Source organism: Pristiophorus japonicus, chromosome 11 (genome assembly GCF_044704955.1).
Source record: "Pristiophorus japonicus isolate sPriJap1 chromosome 11, sPriJap1.hap1, whole genome shotgun sequence".
Lineage (NCBI taxonomy): Eukaryota > Metazoa > Chordata > Chondrichthyes > Pristiophoridae > Pristiophorus > Pristiophorus japonicus.
In genome coordinates, this window is record NC_091987.1 from 34283541 (window position 1) to 34299406 (window position 15866).

Here is a 15866-nt window from a genome sequence, read left to right on the forward strand (position 1 = left end):
GACAAAAAGCAGGAAACTATAGATCAGTTAGCCTAACATCTGTGGTTGGGAAAATGTTGGAGTCCATTATTAAAGAAGCAGTAGCAGGACATTTGGAAAAGCAAAATTCGGTTAGGCAGAGTCAGCATGGATTTATGAAGGACAATGAAATATTTGTCCACCATGCATGACAAATTATGCATGGACATTTGTCCAGCAAATATTTGACAGATTTGCTGGAGTTCTTTGAAGATGCAACGAACAGGGTGGATAAAGGGGAACGAGTGGATGTGGTGTATTTGGACTTCCGGAAGGCATTTGACAAGGTGCCACATAAAAGGTTACTGCACAAGATAAAAGTTCACGGGGTTGGGGGGTAATATAAAACACAAATGGATAGTATGCAGGTACAGCAAGTGATCAGGAAGGCCAATGGTATCTTGGCCTTTACTGAAAAGGGGATGGAGTATAAAAGCAGGGAAGTCTTACGATAGCTATATAAGGTATTGGTGAGGCCACACCTGGAATACTGCATGAAGTTTTGGTTTCCATATTTACGAAAGGATATACTTGCTTTGGAGGCAGTTCAGAGAAGGTTCACTAGGTTGATTCCGGGGATGAGGGAGTTGACTTATGAGGAAAGCTTGAGTAAGTTGGGCCTCTACTCATTGGAATTCAGAAGAATGAGAGGTGATCTTATCGAAACGTATAAGATTATAGGGGCTTGACAAGGTGGATGCAGAGAGTATGTTTCCACTGATGAGGAGACTAGAACTCGAGGGCATGATCTTAGAATCAGGGGCCGCCCATTTAAAACAAAGATGAGGAGAAATTTCTTCTCTCAGAGGGTTGTTAATCTGTGGAATTTTCGCTGCCTCAGAGAGCTGTGGAAGCTGGGACAGTGAATAAATTTAAGATAGAAATAGACAGTTTCTTAAACGATAAGGGGATAAAGGGTTATGGGGAGCAGGCAGGGAAGTGGAGCTGAGTCCATGATCAGATCAGCCATGATCTTATTGAGGGCTGTATGGCCTACTCCTGCTCCTATTTCTTATGTTCTTACGTTCTTAAGCTGTTCAAACCAACCAATTATCCTCAAAATGAGCAGTAGTCCTAATCCTATCTGCCTGTCCTGTTTCCGTAACCCTTATACCCTTCTCCTTCAACCACATTCTATAGCCTCAGAACTATCTGTGTGAAAATGTTTCTCATGCTCTCTGGCCTGAGGGGCCGAAATCATCCCTCCCAGAAAGGCCTTCAGGATGCGCTGATGGGGCGCTAAAGGGTTTTCGCTTGGGTGTGGCAGCCAGAGCGCCACCTTCCGGAATTGCCCCCGGGGCTCCATGGGGCGATAATGGTTTGCGCCGCGCCTTGCGATTAACACACCGGCATGGTGCACACACGCGTTGGCGTCATCGCAATGCGTGCCGACCTCTTATCGCCCCAAGGGGGAAATTGCCCTTGCCGCAGTTAAAGGGGAGGTGGTAGTGCGGCGGCCACATCTTTTTTCTGTCGGCCGGCTTTTCAATCGGCCAGACATTGGCAGCCGCTGGAGTGACCGGGCTGCCAACATGCAGTCCGGCACCCCCTCTTGAGTGCCAGGCTGTTGGCCTGGTCGCCACCCTCCCTGATGGTCCAGTGGGTACTACTAAAGAGGCTGCAGAATTTGCGGTGACCCTCCCCTTTAAAAGAAGGGGAGGGCTGTTGTGACATGTCAGCATAATGCTGCATGTCAGTGGTGCGCAACATCATCAGCGCCGTGCTGAAAGTCGCACCTCCCGAACACCTGGTTACCACCCCACATCTTTTTTTGCCTCTTTAGAGGCCAAAGTCCACACTGGGGCCGGTGCTTTCCACCCCGGCGCTAAACTTTCAGTTATTTCTAAATGACCGCCCCAAACCCAGCACTGGGCAATTTCAGCCCCTGAATCGCTTCCATTTAATTTTCTACCTTTGTCCTCTCGTTCTAGATCCTTCAACTACAGGATACAGTCTGTTCTATCTATCAAAATGGTAGATGCATGTGATTTTGCAATAACAGGAACAGCAACTTGTATTTATATAGTGCTTGTAACATAGTAAAATGTACCAAGGCGCTTCACAGGAATATTACAAGACAAAAACTTTGACACCAAACCACATAAGGAGAAATTAGTGCAGGTGACCAAAAGCTTGGTCAAAGAGGTAGGCTTTAAGGAGCATCTTAAAGAAGGAAAGAGAACTGGAGAGGCAGAGAGGTTTAGGCAGGGAATTCCAGAGCTTAGGGCCTAGGCAACAGAAGGCATGGCCACCAATGGTTGAGCGATTATAATCATGGATGCTCAAGAGGACAGAGTTAGAGGAGCACAGACATCTTGTGGGGTTGTGGGGCTGGAGGAGATTACAGAGATAGGGAGGGGCAAGTCCATGGAGGGATTTGAAATCAAGGATGCGAATTTTTTAGTGGTACTAACACAGAATCAACCATTTGCCACTCATCTTTTAATAATTATCCTTTAACATCTGTGAAACAGTTAAACAAGCACTTAGTATAAATGATGAGAAATTTTGTAATCTAGTTGTGGAGTGCACAATTGTATTCAAAAAGGAAAAAAAATGTACCCAAAAATCGTCATGGGTGGAATTCCAACAGTAAGTTGATGGAACTTTTTGTTCCAATTTTTGTTTGCGCTGCCACCCTACTTTTAGATAATGAGATGACAATCATTCTCTCTCTTTCGCTTTCTCATTCATAGACACACATACAACCTGTTTTTAAAAAAAAGCAATATAAATTTTATATCAGTAAGACTTTTCACATTTGTCCTATTGTTTTTCAAAATTATTTGAAGAAAAGCTACTGAGCAAAAAATGCTGGAAGCTAAAGAAAAAATTCCCTCCATATAGATGACTGAATTATACTGCTGCATCCTGGGAAAATAGGGACGCTGCACATGCTCAGACTGCACAATCCAAACTGCTCACAGTTTCACAGCGATGCATTAGAATATTAAGTCTAAATCTGGGCTTTTTGGGAGCGTCTGAGGCCATCAAATAAAATCTTTAATGAAAGCATTAAAAGAAACAAAAGACGATTGAATTGATAAATTTAATTGTGTTTTTGTGAAATACAAATCTGATATTCAAAATGCCCCTAAGTCATCAGTAAACAAATTAAACCAGCACGTATGCGGTTTCACAAACTTTGTATTTAAACCATACTTGTTAAAAAAGAGTTTTTAAAAAACCCAGTAACTTCTCATTTTGTTATAGAGCACATAGAAGTCAAGGTATTTACAGCTTAATGAGGTGTGGTGCGAACAGCTAAATGAACGGATGAGTCTGTCCGCAATAACCAGAGCATTTAATACATTATAAGCGGTGGCGAACGTTAATAACGGTATAAGAACATAAGAAATAGGAGCAGGAGTAGGCCATTTGGCCCCTCGACCCTGCTCCACCATTCAATAAGATCATGGCTGATCTGATCTTGTCCTCAACTCCACTTCCCTGCCTGCTCCCCATAACTCTTGACTCCCTTATCATTGAAAAATCTGTCTATTTCCAACTGCTCTCTGGGGTAGAGAATGCCAAAGATTCACCACCCTCTGAGAGAAGAAATTCCTCCTCATTTCTGTTTTAAATGGGTGACCCCTTATTCTAAAATGATGCCCCTTAGTTCTAGATTCCCCCACGAGGGGAAACATTCTCTCTGCATCTACCCTGTCAAGCCCCCTCAGAATCTTAAACGTTTCAATAAAACTTCCCTACTTTTATACTCCATTCCCCTTGCAATAAAGGCCAACATTCCACTTACCTTCCTAATTACTTTCTGTACCTGCATGCTAACTTTTTGTGTTTCCTGTACAAGGACCCCCAGATCCCTCTGTACCACAGCATTTTGTAATCTCTCGCCACTTAAATAATAATTTGCTTTTTTTATTGTTCCAACCCAAGTGGATAATCTCACATTTTCCCACATTATACTCCATCTGCCAAATTGGATTTTTATAACAATCTGACAACTAATAACCGATTCTCTATCTAGATGGTCATACTAAGTATTTCAAATGATGCCTTCCAGCAACTTTCCCACAACTGAAGTCATGCTAATGGGCCTCTATTTTCCCAATTTTGCCTTGTTACTCTTTTGAATATTGGCACTACATGGGCCTCCTTCCATGGGAATCATTCCATATTCTAGCGATTTGTTAAATATATGAGCAAGGGACTCCCATTTCTTTGAACACTCTCAGGTGAATGCCTTCAAGACCAGCAGCCCAATCTGTTTTGAGATCCCTTATCCTATCCAGAACTATATCTGCATCCACTTTTACAACTTCAGAATTAACTGTACACTGTAATATTGGTAACTGAACATCGTCTACTGGAATGCTTTTATATTCATTCTTGATATACGGGCGTTGCTCGCAAGATCAGAATTAGTTGCCCTTGAGATGCCAGACCCTAAGGTGTCCAGAATTTACAGGTGTCACTGTACTTCTCATTTTTCCTCTGTTATTAAGTGGTGTAGGTCTCGGTAACAAGTTTATTTTAAAGAAGGAAACATTTAGAATTAATTTGAATATATTTACTTTGATACATGTAGGTCTTTCTACGTGAATAATTATTATTTGTTTTGTAGTGAACCAGATGAATTTGAAAATAGCAAAGGGAATGTTTTTGAAAATGGAGTGGATGATCCAAATATGGGCTTGAAAGACTGTAAGTACTTTATGGGACTGAAACCATACTTTAAATTATACCTGTTAAAACAATAACCTTTCTTACACTTCAAAGAATTGAAATATTGGGCACAATGTAAGAAAGAACTGATTCTAGAATTTTGGGCTCAATTTTCCCCAATGCTGTTTTTTGACATATTACAAGAGTTACGCCTGTTTTTTTTTGGCCCCAACTACCCCAAAAAAATTAATTGCAAGTTTCCCCATTCTAATTTTTTAATTGGCAGCGCGCAGCCTGTCCTTTAGCTTTGGGGGGTGGTGCCTACTATCTGCACCGAAAAAATGATGCCCTTCCTTCTGCACATGCACGGAAAAAAAAATGACGTTTTTGATGTGACTGTTATGGGCACGCATACCCAGTACAGCTCTCGGGCAGCATTCGGCCATTTTTAAAGAGCCACTGGATGTGAGAAGTTTAATTCTCAGTAGAAAAATCGGAGCTGCAATATGCAACACGGCTCAAGGACCAAGAATTTCTCACAGGATGAAGTGGAGGCATTAGTTACTGTGATTGAGGCCAGATGGCACGAGCTGGACGCCAGCAGAGGTCACATAAAAGTTTCACCAAAAGAAATGAAGAAACATTGGAACCCACTTGCAGAAGATTACTGTGCAATGGTGAACAGCCCGAGGTCTAGAGGTCAGTGCAAAAAGAAGTGGCAGGTCCTTGGTCAAGTAGTTAGTGTAAGTAATATTTTCATTTGTTAACTGGAATTGCAATTGTAAATGTGACCATCTGTATATGTCCTGCCCAGCAGAAAGACACCCTCACTAAAAAGTTATATTTTCATCTTTGCAGAGGAAGGTGGCACACACAAAAGGGAAAGAACGCGAACAGGAGGAGGCCCGGCAAATCTGCACCCACTGACACACTTGGAAGAGAGGGTCGCTGCTTTGATGGGTCCTGCCTGGAGAAAAGCAACCACCACTGCACAAACTGGGCCCACACTCGAGGGAGAGGGTAAGTCTTGCAAATTCCACATCTGGCTTTGCTAAAAGTCAAGTATTGCACGGGCTAGCCATGCTTCGGTTCCTGGGGATGTCTCCGTCAGCTACGCTTCGGTTGATGCAATGTGCTATCATTCATCGTAGTCCTTCAAATGAGCCTGCTGCCTGCGCTGTGTGAGCCTACTCATGCCACCCTGCCCCCTCCTCTGCTGCTAACCATTTGTCTGTTCTGTTATATTTTGCAGAACTTGAGGCCAACCCTGACGAGGCAGAAGCCGATGCAGAGGAAGATTCAGACATGATGACCCTGAAGAGGAAAACAGCTTCCAGACCAAAAGCATGGGGGTGAGGAGGTTGGGGAGTGGGAGGATGAAGCCCCCACTCTTGTACTCACTCTGGAGGAGGTGCAGGTGCCGCCCATTAAGGTGCCAGCCCCATTTCTGAGTGGTACGAGTGTTGGCACATTCCATGATTTCGCAGTCTGTGGCTAGAGGTTCCAGTGGGGTGCAGTGAGCCACACCCAGGGCCCCACCGTCCGAGGCTGCGGGTCCCAGTGGGTTGCAACGAGCTCCACCCAGGGTGAGGAAGGGAAGGAGAGCTCGACAGCGCTCTCCTGAGGTGCATGATTTAACAGATGTGGTTCAGATGATGGCAATGAGTGTGGAGAGCATTGACCTTATGTGATCACTCCTGGACACCATCACTGGGGTGGGTGATGAGGTATCGGGAGTGTTGGGAGAAGTAACAAATTCTCATGAGAAATGGGAACACTGTCTGGGCACATGAAGGTGGGAATGTCGCAGGCAGCTGATACAATTACATGAGGGAGGAAATGTCGGAGTTAGCTGTTGCAATAAGGGAACACGCCCAGACCCGACGGCCATTGATGGAATCAACTGCCACTCCCATTCCAATCCTCAGACCAGCCTCTGAAGAGGCCCAAGCCGGACCTTCCACATTACCGCCTGCCCACGACCCCTATCAAGAATTGCGCATTACCCGAGAAGCTCGAGAGAATAAGCTTGGTACCAACGCGAGAAACGTTGCGCCACCGCCTGTGGGCAGGGGTGAAGTCACCAAGAGCAAGCACAGCGGGCGGTCTTAGAATAAGGTGGAGGAGAGATGGGTACAGCCTTTCTTTGCTGTTGTTATTATTATTGTTATTATTGTACTGTAGTAACTGTTTTCACTTTAAAAGTTTTTTGTAAGTGATGTAAATTTACAAGTTTAAAAGTTTGTAAGAGATCTTAAAGTTTGTAAGTGATCTTAATTGAAAGCTTTAAAGTTTGATACAAGAATATTTTTCTTAAAGTTAAGTTAAATACAAACAAGTGTTTGTTAAACTTTTGAATAAAATATTTTTAAAATTATAACTGAATCATTTCCATTATTTGATCGATTATTAACACAACTTTTTGAACTAAAGAAGAATCATTTCCATTATTTGTTCCATTAATACAACACAACATTACGGTCCAAACAGTAAATATGGTCTATTTGGAATTGTTGCCGCTGAGCCTTTAGGCAGCCAAGTGTTCACGGATGAGCTGCTGGCACAAGGCTCGAGCAATCGTTAAAGGGGCACGACAGCCCGCCCTCCTCCACCGTCGTGCTCCGGGTTCAGATAGTTGCATGGCTTCCTCGTCCTCGTTTTTCTTCTCCTTCTCGTCATCTGCACGTTCGTCCTCATTATCAGCCACTCTCACCTCAGGTGGGTCTTCTACTACATGCTGCTTCATGATGGCTAAGTTATGCAGCATGCAGCACACAACAGTGAACTGACCGACAATCTCAGGGGAGTATTGCAAGTAGCCTCCGGAATGATCCAGGCATCGGAAACATTGTTTCAAGATGCTAATGGTCCTCTCTATTATGCTGCACGTCGCAATGTGAGACATGTTGTTTAACCGGTCAGCTCTGTCTAGGTTACGCGTAGGGGCGCCATGAGCCAGGTGGTGAGGCCATACCCTTTGACCGCCAGCAGACAGCTCTGTCCTTCTGGCTGCGGCTGAAACATGGCAGATATAGTGATATTGTGTAGGATGAACGAATCATGGGTGCTCCCAGGCTATCTCGTATCAACTGACATGATGCGATGCATGTCATCACAGACGAGCTGCACATTCACGGAGTGGAAGCCTTTTCTGTTCCTGTACATCTTTAAATCCTCCAAAGGTGCTCGCAAGGTGATGTGGGTACAATCAATGCAGCCCTGTACCTTTGGAGAAGCCCACAGCCCTGTCACGCATTGACTGGGCGGTCATGGGGAACTTTATGTAGTCATTCCTCTGGGCATATAGTGCAGCAGTGACCTGCCGAATGCAGATATGTGTTGCATGTTGAGAAATGGCGCACACATCCCCAGTTGTAGACTGGAATGATGCAGCTACATAAAATCAAAGTGCAGCTGTAATCTTTACTTCAACCGACAAAGCAGTCCTCCTGAAGCTTCTAGGTTGCAGGTCTGCTTTTACTAACTCACAGGTCTCGATCACAACTTCTTTGCGGATACGCAGCCTTCTCACACAGTCTGAATCGCTCAGGTGCAGGTATGAATACCTGTCTCGATATACCAGATGTGGGTAAAGTCCATCATCCTACATCTCTGAGGTTCCTCATGCGATGATGTCTAATCAATCGTCTCCTCTGCAGCACCATCATACTCCCATAATTAAATTGTAGCTTTGCAAAAAGCTCATAACAGCAGGACAAGGGACTTAAACCTTCTTTCCTCGCTCTCTCTCCCCAAGGTCGACGCCCTATTATGGACCCACCTCCTGGTCCGCGCATGCGCGACAGGCTTGCTCTGAACAGGAAACGAGGCATTCAATGAAGACATTTGGGGCAACAAAATCTAACGCAATTCCTTAATTTTAGATTTTTTTTCAAAGTAGCACCCCACCACCAACCGAACATCTTTTCACCGGGCTCGAGGGTCGGCCGGCAGAATCGCTCCCGAGCCCAGACACAGGGGCTCCCCCGTCCTCCCCCCCAGGGCTTCTTTTAAAGCTGCTGTATGTATAAGGGTTCTCATCCCTTCAGTTCGGCTTCCACCCCACTCCCACCCCAACTGGGCTTCTTTTGAAGCCAAGCCCTGAGCCCCTGTCAAGGGAGCGATTCTGTCGGCCGATGCTCCGACCCTCGAGCCCGGTGAGGAGACGTTCGGTGATGGAAAAAATTAAAGAATTACATTAGACTTCCATTTTCTCCCTTTTGACTTTGAACAAATTAAGCATCATGATGCATATTCTTTGTCTTTTTGACTCCCTCCAAAACTTCGCATAGAAACAATGGCGTCTTCCTGCGCCAATATTTTTTATGTGCGCTGGTTTTTCTTAAGTGCCCAGAAGGTTTTCTGGGAGTGGTCACATACGCGATCCTAGGAAAAATGTAAGTTAGCCAAACTTGCTTAAATCTGAAGAACTGGCGCAGGCATCAGGTTACGCCCCCTATGACGCAAAAAAATACTGACTTAAAAAAATCATAACTAACCGAGTTACACTGGCGCAGAAACTTTGGGGAAACTTGAATATTTTAATTTATGCCAAAAAAAGTGCCACGCGTCAAAACAATGGCGCAGATAACTGGGGAAAATTGAGCCCATTGTTCTGTAGAAAAAATCAAGAGCAAGTTATTATTTAAGCCGAGAAAGATTGCAAAGTACTGCAGTACAGCGAAACCTGGGGGTTCTGGTGCATGAAACACAAAAGGTTAGTATGCAGGTACAGCAAGTGATCAGGAAGGCCAATGGAATCCTGGCCTTTATTGCAAAGGGGATGGAGTATAAAAGCAGGGAAGTCCTGCTACAGTTGTACAGGGTATTGGTGAAGCCACACCTGGAATACTGCGTGCAGTTTTGGTTTCCATATTTACGAAAGGATATACTTGCTTTGGAGGCAGTTCAGAGAAGGTTCACAAGGTTGATTCCAGAGATAAAGGGGTTGACTTATGAAGAAAGGTTGAGTAGGTTGGGCCTCTAATCATTGGAATTCAGAAGAATGAGAGGTGATTTTATCAAAATGTAAAAGATTATGAGGGGGCTTGACAAGGTGGATGCAGAGAGGATTTTTCAGCTGATAGGGGAGACTAGAACTAGAGGGCATAATCTTAGAATAAGGGACCACCCATTTAAAACTGAGATGAGGAGAAATTTCTTCTCTCAGAGGGTTGTGGATGTCATGTATGTAACCACAATGTAATACCACTGTATTATTGTATGCACTCAACCTAGATGCACACTGTGGTGTATGTAGCACACAAATCACTGACTCCACACGGTCTGGTGTAAATCTAACTGCTGTGACCTTCGTCCTTTATTGTTCAGCTCCAGAGTGCCTCTCAGGTGTGGTGGTCAGCCTTTTATATTGCCTGTTGCAGGTACTTCCAGGTTTCCCACCACAGCGCCTTCTGTGGTGTAGCATTGTGCTTACATTACATTTAAGGTACCAGGACGATACACACATCAATACATAACATCACACTTTCCCCCCACCAGGACGCAGGACGACGATACACACATCAATACATGGCTGCAGGATCTCTGTGTGAGGTCCGGGCCCGGGGCTTGCTCTGCTTGCCTGTGGGGGCTGAGGCTGCAGGATCTCTGTGTGAGTTCCGGGGCTGGGGCTTGCTCTGCTTGCCTGTGGATTGAGGCTGCAGCTCCAGCTTGGTCGGCGCTGCTCTCTGGAAACCCGGGCACGGCAGCACACCGGGGAGCAGCAGCCTGTGGAATGGTGAAGCCTTCCCAGCTCCCACGGACCTTCCCCATCCACCTCCGGCCGTCGAGTGTCAACCCATTGCCTGCAATGACCCACAAAGATAAACCGTGCGTCTCGTCCCCGTGGGATACCTGCACCATCGCTCTACCAAGAACAGGTATCAGTTTCCTGGTGTAGATACGCAGCTTCGCCGTGACCGGGACCAGCTTGGGTCGTGCAGCTGGATTAATCCACAGTTTATCAAAAGTTCTCCGACTCATCAACGACGGACCCGAGCCCGTGTCCACTTCCAGACTCACAGGAACTCCATTGATTTTTACTTCCCTTATCACTGGGGGCGAATCGTCGGTACACGTGTACAGTCCCAACATCTCATCATCTTCTGCCTGCTCTTCGCTGGATGGTGGATCATCCACCATCTCCTCAGCTACATGGTGAGTCCGATTTCTTTTACACATATGCTGAAGGTGGCCTTTCGTGTGGCAGGTATTGCACGTGTACTCCGTAAACCTGCACTGGTGAGCCCCATGGCTTCCTCCACAGCACCAGCATGGTGCTGCTTGATTGGCCCCCCTCAGCGGACTCTGAGTTCCAGGACCCCGAGGTCCGTGCTCTCTGCTCCAGGCAGAGCCACGTTCTGCAGTTTTGTCCGTGGTGGGCGCTATCCTGTGGACAGTGCCTGCTGGGTTCGAGACTGTGTGGATTATTTGCTTGGTGCTGCAAGTCGAGATCATATGTGCCCGGCTGATGGTGATGGCCTTTGTCAGAGTCTCCTGAGGTCCGCAGCATATTTGGTGACATCCTGGCCCTCAGGTCTGCAGTGATGGTAAAATTTGTATCTGGCCGTGAGGATGCTCTCCTTCGGTTTCAACTGGTCACAAATGAGTTCAGTCAGCTCCTCGTATGACTTGTCCCTGGCGCTCCGGGGTGCCAGAAAATCCCTGATGAGACAGTAAACGTCATCTCCACATCTGGAGAGCAATATCGCCTTACGCTTATCTCTCATTGCGCCCGTGTCCTCCGTCATGTCGTTTGCTGTGAAGTAGTACTCGAGCCTTTCCGTAAACCCCTCCCAATCATTGCCCACAGTAAAATCCTTTAGCGAGCCCAGAGTAACCATGGTTGCGTGGAGTTCGTCCGCTTCCTTGTTGCCAATGTGGTGTATGTAGCACACAAATCACTGACTCACACGGTCTGGTGTAAATCTAACTGCTGTGACCTTCGTCCTTTATTGTTCAGCTCCAGAGTGCCTCTCAGGTGTGGTGGTCAGCCTTTAATATTGCCTGTTGCAGGTACTTCCAGGTTTCCCACCACAGCGCCCTCTGTGGTGTACCACTGTGCTTATATTACATTTAAGGTACCAGGACGATACACACATCAATACATAACACACACTGTGACCACAAGGGGTGAACTTGTGGGAGACACTCCTTACCTGATCACACAGGTATAACAAGAGAGGTCTCACGCAGGGTCATCGTTTTTTGGAGTCCTGTGAATAAAGAGTTAAGGTCACAGAGTGACCTTGTCCCTAGAATGTGCCTTGTGTGGTTTCATGCTGTAGAGTAAGGACTTTACATTGGCAACGAGAAACTGGAATTAACGGCCCACGAGAATGGCCACCGGTAGCACAGAGGAACGGTACTGTGTTGGGGAAGACTGGGACGATTTTGTTGAGAGGCTTCAGCAAAGCTTCGTTATGAAAGAATGGCTGGGGGATGCAGCGGCCGACAAGCGAAGGGCTCATCTTTTGACCATCAGACTTACGCGTTCATGAAGGACTTACTAGCATCCAAAAAGCCGGCGGACAAAACCTTTGAAGAACTTAGCAAATTGATCGGGGAGCACCTCAAACCGGCGAGTAGCATACATGTGGCCTGACACAGATTCTACACCCACCGATGTCGTGAAGGACAAAGCATACTGGACTTCGTAGCGGACCTCCGGCGTTTGGCCAGCCTCTAAGTTCACAGACGCCTGCAGGGGGGAGATGCTAAGGGACTTCTTTATTGAGGGCATCGGTCATGCGGGAATTTTCCGCAAATTAATTGAGACCAAGGATTTGACCTTGGAAGCGGCGGCGTTGATGGCTCAAACTTTCATGACGGGGGAGGAAGAGACGAAAATAATATACGCGCGCAATTCTGCCTCTAACGCAGCGATGGATCAGGGAGTCAACATCATCAATGCGACTCAGAGCCCCGCAGGCAGACAGGGGCAGTCCGACACTCCCCAGGCAGCAATAGACCCCAGAGTAGGACTTCAAAAGAGACAATGGCAGGCTGAATGGACATTCACACCATCACAGCGGACAATGCGGCCTGCGATGGGGCCATTGACACCCACTAATAGAGTACTTAAGAGCAGTCAAAGGGACAGTCAGCGCAGAATGCCTGGCCATAGTCCCTTTGTTCCCAACAATGGAAACTTTAACTCACGCTGGAGGTGTGGGGGAAAACACTCAGCTAGATCTTGCAGATTTCAACAGTTTGTCTGCAGGAACTGCAATCTCAGTGACCACTTAGCTCGAATGTGCAGGAAATCTGCAACCAGACTAATATATGAGGCGGATGGATCAGAAGAGGGTTCTTTGAGGCAGGATGACTTTTGGGGCAAATCGATGGACGCCGAGGTTCAGCGGGTCCATGTGGCGAATATTCACAGTTCATACACCAAAACGCCACCAATGATGATGAGGGTTTTATTAAATGGTATCCCTGTATGCATGGAGCTGGACACTGGGGCCAGCCAGTCACTCATGGGCGTTCAGCAATTTGAGAAGCTATGGCCACTTAAAGCCAGTAGACTCAAATTAGCACGTATTGAGACACAATTACAGACTTACACTAAAGAAATCATTCTGGTGCTAGACAGTGCAATGTTGGCTGTCACACACAATGGGGTAGTGAATCGGCTACCGCTCTGGATTGTCCCGGGCAATGATCCCGCACTGTTGGGGAGGAGCTGGTTAGCCGAGATGAACTGGAAATGGGGGCGATGTTCATGCAATGTCATCTGTGGAGCGAAGTCCGTGCTCACAAGTCCTACAACAATTCGATTCACTTTTCCAACCTGGCATCGGGACTTTCAAAGGCACTAAAGTAGTGATACACATCACCCCAGACAACAGGCCAGTGCACCACAAAGCCAGAGCGGTGCCATATGTGATGCGGGAAAAGATCGAGAGCGAATTGGACCGGCTGTTGAGAGAGGGCATCATCTCGCCGGTTGAATTCAGCGACTGGGCGAGCCCCATCGTTCTCGTCCTAAAAGCGTATGGCTCTGTCAGGATCTGTGGCGACTACAAGGTCACCATCAATCGGGTGTCCCTACAAAATCAATACCCGCTCCCGAGAGCAGAGGACCTCATCGCCACGCTGGCAGGCGGCAAGCTGTTCACCAAGTTGGACCTCACTTCAGCCTATATGACCCAAGAACTGGAAGACAAATCTAAACTACTGACCACCATCACCACGCACAAGGGACTGTTCGTTTATAACAGGTGCCCGTTTGGCATTCGATCAGCGGCCGCGATTTTTCAACGAAACATGGAAAGCCTGCTTAAATCCATTCCTGGAATGATCGTATTCCAGGACGACATCCTCATCACGGGTTGAGACACCGAGGAACACCTCCACAACCTGGAGGAGGTGCTACGCCGACTGGACCGGGTAGGCCTGTGACTTAAGAAGTCTAAATGTGTGTTCTTAGCTCCTGAGGTTAAGTTTCTGGGCAGGAGAGTTGCTGCAGATGGGATTCAGCCCACCGAATCCAAAACAGTGGCGATTCGACGAGCACCCAAGCCCTGCAACACATCGGAGTTGCGTTCATTCCTGGGACTGTTGAACTATTTCGGGAATTTTCTGCCGAACTTGAGCACGTTGTTGGAGCTGCTACACGTGCTCCTGCGTAAGGGTTGCGATTGGTTTTGGGGAGACTGTCAGGAACGGGCTTTTGATCGGGCGCGAAACCTACTTTGTTCAAACAAGTTGTTAACCCCGAATGACCCCTGTAAAAAATTGGCTCTGACATGTGATGCGTCGTCCAATGAGGTTGGGTGCGTCTTGCAGCAGGGCAATGCTGAGGGTCAACTACAACCTATGGCTTATGCCTCCAGGTCACTCTCTCAAACAGAACGGGGATATGGGATGGTTGAGAAAGGAGCGCTCACATGTGTTTATGGTGTAAAAAAAATGCATCAGTACCTCTTTGGTAGGAAGTTTGAATTAGAGACAGACCACAAACCATAACATCCCTGTTGTCAGACAGCAAGGCTATCAATACCAACGCATTAGCTCGCATACAGCGATGGGCTCTCATGCTGGCTGCTTATGACTACTCCATTCGGCACCGGTCCGGCACTGAAAATTGCGCTGACGCGCTCAGCAGGCTTCCACTGGCCACCACTGAGGGGGCAGCGGAGCAAAGCGGCGAGATGGTCATGGCTGTCGATGCCTTTAACAGTGCAGGTTCCCCCATTACAGCCCGCCAGATCAAAATCTGGACAAACAGAGATCCCCTCCTATCCCTGATTAAGAAATGTGTCCTGACTGGGGATTGGGCGCCCGCACACGGAGCATGCCCTGAGGAGGTCAGACCGTTCCACAGACAGATGGATGAGCTCTCCATCCAAGCCGACTGCCTACTATGGGGCAGCCGGGTAGTTATGCCCCAGAAGGGCAGAGAGGCATTCATCAGGGACTCCACAGCGGGCACCCAGGCATTGTGCTGATGAAGGCCATTGCCCGGTCACACGTTTGGTGGCCTGGAATTGATTCAAACCTGGAACACTGTGTTTGCAGGTGCACGACGTGTGCCCAGCTGGGTAATGCCCCCACGGAGGCCCCGCTCAGCCCGTGGCCCTGGCCCACCAGGCCATGGTCACGCATTCATGTTGACTACGCGGGTCCGTTCATGGGTAAGATGAACCTTATTGTGGTAGATGCATATTCGAAATGGATCGAGTGCATCATTCTGAATTCATGCACGTCATCCACCACCGTGGAAAGCCTACGTGCGATCTTTGCAACCCATGGCTTGCCGGACATCCTGGTTAGTGACAATGGCCCATGTTTCACAAGCTACGAATTCCGAGAGTTTGGCGTCAACCACGTCAGGACTGCGCCGTTCAAGCCGGCCTCCAATGGCCGGGCGGAATGTGCGATCCAAATCATTAAGCAATGTATGCTCAGGATTCAAGGACCCTCCCTACAATGCCGCCTATCGCGTCTCCTGCTGACCTATAGATCCCGACCGCACTCGCTCACGGTGGTCCCGCCCGCAGAGCTACTAATGAAACGGACACTCAGAACTCGGTTGTCTCTCTTTCACCCAGTCCTGACCGACATAGTTGAGGGCAAGTGCAAGTCACAAAACAAGTACCATGACCGTAATTTGAGGGGGAGATGTATCGAAATAAATGATCCTGTATTCGTCCTCAATTACGCCATGGGGCCCAAATGGCTTGAGGGCACTGTAATTGACAAAGAGGGGAATA

The 15866-nt window shown here is 47.3% G+C and overlaps 1 protein-coding gene across 5 annotated transcripts in view; it reads left to right on the forward strand.

Annotated features, from left to right (window-relative positions):
* Window positions 1–15866, forward strand: part of LOC139276009 (cilia- and flagella-associated protein 47-like) — a 1107008-nt gene that overhangs the window by 581973 nt on the left and 509169 nt on the right. For all 5 annotated transcript variants that reach the window (XM_070893331.1, XM_070893333.1, XM_070893335.1 and 2 more), the window contains one exon: window positions 4604–4683. In XM_070893331.1, coding sequence (XP_070749432.1) covers window positions 4604–4683 — 80 coding nt within the window. The remainder of the gene's footprint in view (window positions 1–4603; window positions 4684–15866) is intronic.